General features: G+C 45.2%; 1 protein-coding gene across 2 annotated transcripts; it reads right to left on the bottom strand.

The window, feature by feature from the left end:
- Window positions 1-1,932: 1,932 nt before the first annotated feature.
- On the bottom strand, window positions 1,933-7,264 carry CX3CR1 (C-X3-C motif chemokine receptor 1). Of its 2 annotated transcripts, XM_017734515.1 has the most exons (3): window positions 7,176-7,264; window positions 5,521-5,598; window positions 1,933-3,592 (listed from the first exon to the last, which is right to left on the bottom strand). In XM_017734515.1, the coding sequence occupies exon 3, from the start codon at window positions 3,576-3,578 to the stop codon at window positions 2,517-2,519; it is 1,062 nt and encodes a 353-aa protein (XP_017590004.1). In that variant the 5' UTR covers window positions 3,579-3,592; window positions 5,521-5,598; window positions 7,176-7,264; the 3' UTR covers window positions 1,933-2,516. The 2 variants fall into 2 exon arrangements, with proteins under 2 accessions (XP_017590004.1, XP_017590003.1); XM_017734514.1 differs by lacking the exon at window positions 5,521-5,598.
- Between the last annotated feature and the right edge of the window lie 2,501 nt (window positions 7,265-9,765).

The raw sequence follows: 9,765 nt of genomic DNA, 5'->3' as shown, positions 1-9,765 counted from the left end.
GTGGAAAAGCCCACAAGCGGGGTGCTTCCTCCCCCCCCTGCCCCAGCTGGGAAAAAAAAAACCTGCTATCTTTATGTGACCTTGAACAAGTTGCAAACTGCTTTGAGAAAGTTTTGCTCAGTTTTTTTCTTCCCCCTCTCAGGCTCAGTTTAGAGGCATAGAAAGGCCAATAATTAATTTCTGGGCATAGGCAGCGATATGGGATACACATCATAAAGTCACCCCAAGACAGCTTGGAAGTGAAGGATTTTTGCAGCTTGCAGGGGACCCAGGGCTGTCGAGGCAGTCTGACTCACAGTAGCAAGTCTGCCCTGCCAGAGGGAGATGCACCTGGAAGGAGAGGGATGCACGGTACTGTGACGGGTAGGATTGCTGGGGAACCCCTGGGGAGAAGCAGCAAAAGGCTCCTCGTTCCTAGAGAGCGGGCATAAGGCTCTGAGTTTCCACCTTTCATTCTGAAGACAGCACACGGATCATATTTAAAGGAGCTTTTTACTCTTCCCACTCAGTAACTCACCATTGTCTGGAAAATCTAAGGGAAGTTAAATAAACCAAGCGCAATTGCCTTGCTCAGTTTGGCAATCCACCATCTTCAGGCTGACTTCATGCAGATAACTTCTTGTTTAGTCTCAGAACCTTCCTCTTTCTGTCTGCACATCTTGACATTTCTTTAAAAAAACATTGCAAAAATACCACTTCTTAAAATACCACTTTCTTGGGGGTAGGGACAAACAAAGTTGCCACTTGATTAGGCAGACTGAATTTTAAAAAATAATTTAATTTCAAGTGACACTCGTGCTACACTTAGACAGCAAGTCTGGAGTGTGGAAGTCCACTTATAGCTGAAAATTACAAAATTAACATAGAGAATATATTTCCACCAAATACAAAGCGTTTTATGAAAAGGGGGTTTGGTTGTTTTTTTTTTTAGTGTAGAGGGTGATGAGTGTTCAGTAGCAAAAAATGGAATGTTTGTGTAATTATTGCCATTGGAAAATTGCTTAATGGACACTCTCTCCTCCACGTTTTTTTAGAAACAAGATGGTACTAGGGTCCACAAGGAAAGGCCCTACTCCTCCCCCTGACACTCTGAAACAACTTTGTTGTGTTAGTTCAGAAGTGAGAGAGTTACTTTGATTTGAGATATTATCAGTTTCTTCAGTGTATAGAAATAGGGTTGCACTCTCATGGACTTATTTTGTAAGATTGGTCCTTGATTTTTCTTGTAAGGTGATCTCAGCTTCATTATTGGCAACAGTCCTTTTTCCCTTCACCTAACTCTAGTCCACAGTGCCAACAAATTCTCCTTTGTTTTTACAGCAGATGATGACAGGGATGCCCAGGTAAAGGACTCAGTTGTCTGATGGACATTTTTCTCCCCCAGTGCATTGTTACTGCACGAGTAAAAAGGATATTTGGAGGCTGTGAAGTGCATGTGGGAAATGCGTCCTCTGGGATGGTTTAAGTCTGGGTACAGCTGAAGTTTTCCCTGGGGAAATCAGCTGTGGTGGGAGAAGCCCCAAAGCTTGAGGAAGGCTGTGGTAACCAGCAGGGGCAAGTGGTCATTGTGTCCCCAAAGCTGTTGTCTGTGACAGTGTAGACACGGCTGGGATTTACAACATGTAGCAAGCAGGGCATGGGGGTGAGGCACAGACCATGCTCAGCTTGATCGTGCTATGCTTGGGCCAAGCACAGGGATACCCATACTTCTAACTCCCCTTGTTCCAGAGGGTGCTGATGTCCACTGGTCAGAGCCCTCGGGGATGTGCTGAGTGAAGGACTCCACCGAGCTCTGGCATTTGGCTGAGGCCAAGCCCATGGAAATCGGGAGATACACCCACTGGCATATCTCTAATCCTTGAACATAAATTAGAGATCCTTGCTCTGATTTATTGCATGCTGTAAACACAGGGTGCACTGGTGACACTAAACGCATGTTCAGAAAGAACTCCTTTTTATTGTTAAACAGTGGGACTTTATGACATATGAATGCGCAGTTAAAACATTTGTTGCAGTCAATAACCACAAAATTACTTCCTTATGGATATATAGCATCAAAAATACACCCCTTTACTATCAAAAATATTACCCTTTCCTAAAAGTCAGTCACCATTCATTAAAGAGATTTCTCCTCCCTTAAAAATGAGTTTAGGTCTATGTACATCAGTATCACATGCACGTACACTGACACATGCACAAGTTGCAGTGGTGGAACTGTTCAAAAGCTTCCCTATCCTTAAATTCTTCTCCACCTCCTTTTCTAGGCACGGAGCACTCCTTTTCTTTCTACTTTCCCTCTTCCTTACTCTTGATCCAATTCCATGTTCAACACTGACATATTGTACTGCTTTTGTTTTTAAAATCTTTACTGTTTTAGAATATTTAATGCTTAGCAAGAGGCATGTCAGTAGTTCAGTGCAACCATTAAGGCTCTTCATACGGATAATGGCAACCCCTCAGCAGTTGCTATCCCTGCAGGACACACATATTGATACATTTCTCCTTCCCAGAGCCTTTTAGACGAAGACAGAACCATCCTGGTCGCTGGTGTTCAGGGTTATGTTGCTGTTCACCACACTTTCTGCATAACTAACTGAATGGGTGACCTGGTAGCGACTGCAGGGCCCACAGAAACACAGGAATGGACAGTACTTCAAGCAGACTTGATAAAGGTATTTCCTGAATTTTTCCCCAGCAAAGGCATAGATAAGAGGATTGAGACAACAGTGACTGAATGCAATGGTTTCAGTCAGGTGCATTGCATAGTCCAGTGACTTAATTTGGTTGCAATTTGTGAATAAATCATAGTGATATAAAGTATCTAGAAAAATCAGTACATGGTAGGGGGACCAAAACAGAAAAAACACCATCACCACAACCAAGATCAGTTTTATGGCTCGTGCTTTTTTCTGATTTTTGCAGGACAGGAGGGTTTTGATGATCCCACAGTAGCAATAGAATATGATACAGACTGGGATGAAAAAGCCAATAATGTTCAGCTCCATATTGCAGAACACTGGCCAGATGTTCTCCAGCTTCTGTGGGACGACAGCAATGCAGTCATTTTCTACGAGCTGAGAGAACACAAAATGTGGCACTGACACTAAAAACACTACTGCCCACACTCCGCAGGCTACAAGGAAGCCATGTTTTATTGTTCTGGATTTCAGAGAATAAGTTGCCCGGACGATGGCCAAGTACCTGTCAACACTGATAACAGTGATAAAGAACATGCCCCCAAAGAAACCGATGTAGTACAGAGAGGAAACAGCTTTACACGCAATAGTCCCAAGGGTCCATCCACGGACCGTGTTGGACGCCCAGAATGGGAGGGAGATCACAAAGAGAAGGTCAGAGACGGCCAAGTTCAGGAGATAGATGTCAGTGATGCTTTTTTGATTGCCTTTCACTATGGCAAAAACCACCATTAGATTCCCTGTGAGGCCGAGAGCAAAAACCACAATGTAAAATATTGGCAGAAATATTCTCCCAAACTCTTGGATGTCGATTTTATTGCAGGAGAAAGCGTATTCATCGTAAGCGTATTCACCTGTTGTTTCTGCATATGCTTCCGTCATGATGAATTTGCTGGCTAGAGGCAAAATGGAAAGAGTAAAAATAAAACATTAGAGTGATCTTATGTGTGCTGTGGTAAAATACTGAGGGACTGCACCAAGCATGCTTTGGGATTTTGTCACTATTTATTTGAGTGAGGGTTGTATTACAGTGGAGGTGATGGTAGTTACGTTATGACAAAAGCCCAGACTCTGCTGTCACGTGTACTTCACTGAAAATTAACTCTTTAGGATAAGAAAAAAATTAATGAGAATTTCAAGGGCTGTCACATAAGCCCCTGCTTACTGCAGTGCAGCAGGAGCAGCAGCAAGCTGAGATCTGTGCAGGTGGTACATGCACCATGAGCAATGCAGACGCTCTGCCAGCCTGTGGGGCAGTGTTCGGCAGGAAACGATACTTCACAAGTAACAGTTGAACAGATTCAGTGCCTGTCAACACCAACAGCCGCATCTCCCCCACACGCTAACCCTGGGCTGGAAGGGTGGCAAGACGCCCAGTTTGGCCAGGCCTGAGCTGATGCTTGCTGACATGAGAGGAGCAAGTCTGCACTGGGACACTGCTGGCAGTGAGCGTATCTTCGATGAGGCTTTTCTAAAAATCTTCCTATGATCAAAAGAAGAGAAACTATATTGGCCCTTTTCCTCAAGCAACAAAGCATCTCGTGACTGCTCCTGCTTTGGCTGTGAGGCTGGAGCCAGGAATACACCTCGACTGAATCCAAAGAGAGTATGGGGTGCAGGTGTGTGACCTCTGGCCTCACTGGTCTGCACACCCAAAACCTCAGAGCACCTGTCAATTCATCTGCTCTCCTTTGGGATGTAGTGTTCAAGTCTCCGCAAAGATTTCTGTTTGCAAGGAATCAAAAATCTTATAGGAGTGCAGGTGTTGCTGTATTCAGTCTGCTCCCTGGCTGGATAAAGAGCTTGTAAGTATCCATTGCTTGCTCTTGCTGGAGGAGATGAAAGAAATTGAGTGTGATACACTGTGCAGAAGCCCAGGGAGATGATAACACGGCCAAACCAGCCTGTTAAAGGTGAGACTGAAAGAAAAGGTCAGTGCTAACAAAACTGCAACTAGTAACTACCCCTTGGCAGTTATCACTGTCACAGTGTCACCGTCTTCTTACAGGAATCCCCTGCTGCCTGTACAGAAGTGACTCAGTTCAGTGACCATAGGCTGTCTCTAATAGAGATGTTCACATCTCCTGTTAGTGGGTGGTGTAGTCAGTACAGCCAACAAACAGCAGTGCATCTCATCCAATGCAGGTCAGGCCAAATCTGCTTTCAGACAAGACAGACTGCTTTGCAGACTGCTGACCACACTGATGAAACTTCTTTTTCCAAATATAAGGCAAGCATGGACACACTGCTCAGTGGTAGGCGCTGATGGTGTATAGCTACCCTGACTCCTGACACTTAGAGCTAAGTGATTGGAATCCCAGCCTGCAGGTCCACATTTCACCAACAGCAATAGTTTTTATACCTTCTGTTTAAAATAAGCCATGCAAGATTAAACATGAAATAAAGATGTCCTCAAGTGTGAGACAGTTTCCTGTGACACGGTGGTAACTACAACAATCTTGCTATTGTGACCATAGCAACATTTTCTCCTAATGCTTCATTGCCAGAGTATTGTTTGTGGTGTTGGCTGTGAAGCTCTGGCCTCTTATTTTGTAGAAATATCTTAAAGAGGGTTATTTTTTTGTGCTAGTTTGAAATGCATGCTCTTAATTTTAAAATAACTTTTTATTCTGAAAATTCAAACCCTGATGAGAAGTGCTCTCAGACCAGAAAATATGTTTGTGGTTTGCGCAGGAAAAGTGTGCTAGAAAGGGCTGCCTCAGCACTGGTAGCTCTGGGGCATGGGCACCGTGTGGGGAAAGCTGTTTGCAGCAGGCAGCCACACCCATGGGCAGAGCGGCTCTTGCAGTATCTGTCCACTTGCCTTGGGAGCCGAGTCCGCCTTCAGTCCGTCCAGCCCCGTCAGCCCAGTTCAATTCTCCAGCCTCTGGAGACGAGGGATCTGACACCGGCAGAGTTAAAGGGACACAAACAGGAAAAGCTGAGGTGCTGGGGCAGAAGCTGACAGCAATTGCAAACAAGATACTTATTTTCTACTTATTTTCTACTGGCGAGATAAAGAGTTGCCATCTCTTTATCTGCCGTGTTGAGTGATACATATATGAGCAGGAGACATCATACATAACCTCAATAACCCATCATTTTCTGCCTTCCCATCCTGATTTCTTTCTTCCTTTCTGAAACTAAATGTATGCAGCAGAAGCGCCAGGGCACACCAAGTCTCTTGTGCCGAATATGTGTCACTGTCAGCTCCCCAGCTCCTTTGCCTCTCTGTTACTGCATCCATCTGTGCAGCGCCAGAGCCTCAGCCTTTCTCTGCAGGCTCATGTGCTCCACAGCTGCTTCTTCACTCATGCAGAGGTAGCTGAGGGCTACAAAAGTGACTGACTGGAGCAGGAACACCTGGTCTGTGAGAAGACACTGGGTTTGGTCAGCCTCAACAAGAGATGTCTCAAGAGAGATTTAGGGAGGAGGTGTAAAGGTGAAGTAGACAACTTTCCTCAGGGGAATAATTAACAATAGCTGTGGGAAATCACTGCTTAATGTACTGAAAACAAATTTTTGCCATGATGATGCTCAAACACCAGGACAGGGCTCCAGGGGGGTTGTGGGTTCTAATCCCTGGAGATGCTTGAAACTCAGCTGGCCCTGCTCGGTGCATGGGTTTGAACAAGAGACCTCCAGAAGTCCTGTCCTATCCTTGTGACTCTGTGGCAATGCCAGACAGAGGTCATGCTGTTTCTGCAAAGTGTCCCAGCTTCTTCTCAGCCGTGGAAGCTCCTGTTTCATACATGTCATTCCTGGTGTGACAGCCAGAAGTCTCATCAGACAGAGGGGAAAAATTGATCAAAGCCTGCTCTTATCCCCTTAACAGCTTTGCTAATTGTGCTGTCATCCAGAGAGGGCTGTTCGGTGGTGCTTGCCTTGACTGTCTGGGCTGTGTGAAATCCCTGCTCTGCAGAGAGGGAATGCACATTGCTTCACTCTCCTCTCTAAGAACCTCTTGCTATGCTGGTTTTTAACATGCTTGCTCCCTTAATTAGTATCTAGAAAGGCAGCTTGTCCATCTGGAGAATTTCCATGTGTGTCTGTAGAAGTCACTGTGCTCTATTGGACAGAGAGGATATCACATATGTGAGGAAATGCAGCTCCCACCAGGGCTTAGCCCTCAGATCTGGCAGACCCCTGCACAGATTTCAGCACTGGCATTGCCTGGAGAGAGAGCTGGGCATGGGAATGGCCACCTTCTTCACTGGAGAACATCTACACAGGTGTGTAGGAGAAACTCCTGGACTTAGTGAAGTAAAGAGAAACATTGCTTGTGCTGGGATATTTCCTGAAATGCCATTTCAGTCAGGTAACCTCCTCTAGCTCACTGATGAGGATCATTTATTTCTACAGTAACAAATTATTTCCTTTACCCTCAGATGGGTGCTTGAGGAGTCTGTGGTACCTACAACAACGAGAAGGGTAAGATTGTGTATAGCATGTCCAGGGGCAAGCAAGAACTGCACTTACCAAAATGATACTAGCCTTTGAATCTGCTGGCAGTCTGCGGCTTGGTCTCTCTCTAGCTCCTGGATTTCATATATCAGCAGTCACACACTCATAATCTTCCACCACCACTCATCCTGCAAGGACAATGCCGCCAGTACTGTTAGAATATTTAGCTCCTCTGACACCACTTTGCTCAGTTTAAACTGATGATACTCAGTAGGTGGGCTGCAAACTCCAAAAGGCTCCCAAAACCCAGCCCATGCTAGATAGGGATGTGTTGAGATGATATTGCACCTTAAAGAGAGAAACTTAGATCTGGCCATCCTCCATCCTTTCCTGCCAGCCTCTCTGTCAGCCACTAAAAGTCCAGTGCAGCTTCTCACTGTCAGCTTCAATCCAATTTTCTCTTTTATACTTACAATAAATGTTCACCTAAGGGACAGAGTGAACTGAAGAGTGTAGAGGACATAGGAGTAGGACTGCAAGGCTTTGAGGTTTCTCCACCAGATATTTTCCCTTGCTGACTACAGGAAATAGTAGATTCACTTCTGCTTCTCATGGAACTGCTTGACCACTTTTCTCTCTCTCTGGATTTCCCCATCGATTTTGCACCCTACTCTTCACAAACACTTCTGCTCTTAATCACATTTATAGCTATCTCAAAGACCATAGTCTGCAAGACCAAGACCCCTGTTTCTCAACCCAGCTATTCCCAAACCACCATGTGCACCCCATGTAATACACAGGGAAGTGAAATTGTGAGGAGTCTGCAAACTCCTCTAAAGAACAGAAGTTGCTTTTCAATCTTCAAACAACACTCGCATCAGGCTGGGTGACACAAAAGGAAATCCTGTTTATGCATCTGATCTTTCCAGGTGTCATCCCTGGCACTTCAGCCAAGTGCCATGTTACAGGCTTTACTGCCAAAAAGAGGGAGATCTTCAAGCAGTTTGCCTCCCTGTGATGCCTCTCCTACCAAATTAAAAGAAGTGAAAAAACCAACCAAATCCAGTCTGCCAGAGGGTTACGCTTCAGATTTGCACAGTATGCTAATAAACGTATTTCAGCCTCAGAAAGGTTTTCACACCTTAGTCAGCATTTCTGAGCACTGCTTACACTCTTTTCTCATGCTGGCAAAACATGCTTTCAGTGCACACTGAATGGCCTGATGAATCACCTGGCCCTGGGAAGCTGTAGGCTTTGTGGGAACCCCTGTGCAACCCTAGAGGTGCATGTATATCCCTTTGGCACCCTTAGATCTGAGCTGCCATCACCCTACCCAAGTATAAATGCCCTTGCTTTTTTCATTTGCAGCTACACCCATCTGCTTCTTTCCAGCTGGTGCTTCTCAGAAAGAGCATAGGGATGACCTCAGGCACCTCCAAATGAAATGTTGTAGCTATGGTGGCACTTCTAACACACAAAAGAAAGAGATTAAAGAAAATAACCAGAACTGGGTGGGAACTAGAAGGAGATGGCACAATGGGTAAAACTTAAACAGCCTGGCCAAGCATCTACCACACAATCATCGGAGTGTCACAGACACCTCCAACCACAAAATCATCAGTGCCGTGGACACCTCTACCCACAGTTTAGATGATACACCACCCAAAACTTAGACTTATGGGTGGTACATTAACCAGAGATGGGGCCCAGTTGCTAGTCTTACACCCACCTAGTTCGTGTAATTCACTTAGTTTGTTTTTCAGAGCAGGGTGGTTCCATTCATAGACAATGGCCTCTGGAGTTGCTTGGGATCATGTTAGATAGCCAGGGCCAAAAGCAAGCCCGTCCCAGCAGATGCAGTTACTTTAAATCTTAAATGTCAGTCTTTTATTCAGTCCTGAAGTGGGGAAGATGTTCTCCCTGTTCCTCCTCTACATGCCGACCTTTGAAAATGGGAAGGAAGGTGAAAGGGCTGATCTAAGCCAACCTTTAACCCAGGCAAAATGAATTTAAACTGTTAAGGGGCAGAGCACAGCTGAGGCCAATCTGTGTGGCTTTATAGAAGAGGAGCTTTAGCTTGGGCATCTGATGGGATTGCAAGGTTGAAAAAGGGGGCTGTGTGGGAAGAGTTGGAACTCTGATTTGCAGTGATTTGTTTAACACATGTCTCCAGCCCAAAGCAAGGCCAAAGAAGCATTGCAATGGGATTTGGACTGGTTAGACATCAGATCTCAAAAGACAGACGTCTGTGGAGGAAGCCTTGCCGAACTAGGAATATTGCTTGTAAAATGTTTGTGGAAATGACAAGTTGAAAGCCAAAAACTCTTCGGTATTTTTATCATTGCTCTGAAAGCAGATTGGCAATGAGAGCTGGCAGGGGCATGTGATAAAAGGGTTCCAGGACTGGAGAGTGATTCAGACAATCTGGGTAATCTAGGGCTTCTGGGTGATTCACATTGGCTCTAATGTACCCACATGTAACCAAAATGACACACTTGGGAGTTAAACAATGTGGGCCATGTCTCAAGAGCGGGGGCATATCTGAAAGGAAACTTGACTGCAAGAAAAGCTGATGCAACCCTCAGATGTTAAAAGAGCTGCCAGACGGGAAGGAACAAATGACTTTACCATTGCAGAGCTTGATACAGGGGCTGTAGACGTAATT

This window comes from Corvus brachyrhynchos, unplaced genomic scaffold (assembly GCF_000691975.1).
Source record: "Corvus brachyrhynchos isolate BGI_N302 unplaced genomic scaffold, ASM69197v1 scaffold94, whole genome shotgun sequence".
In the NCBI taxonomy this organism is placed as follows: Eukaryota; Metazoa; Chordata; class Aves; order Passeriformes; family Corvidae; genus Corvus; species Corvus brachyrhynchos.
The sequence above is the reverse complement of the archived record's forward strand: the minus strand, read 5'-3'. Positions and strand labels throughout refer to the sequence as shown.

What these genes read in the sequence shown, in the direction of transcription:
- CX3CR1 (XM_017734515.1), bottom strand. Translation starts at nt 3,578, where the DNA reads ATGACGGAAGCATATGCAGAAACAACAGGTGAATACGCTTACGATGAA.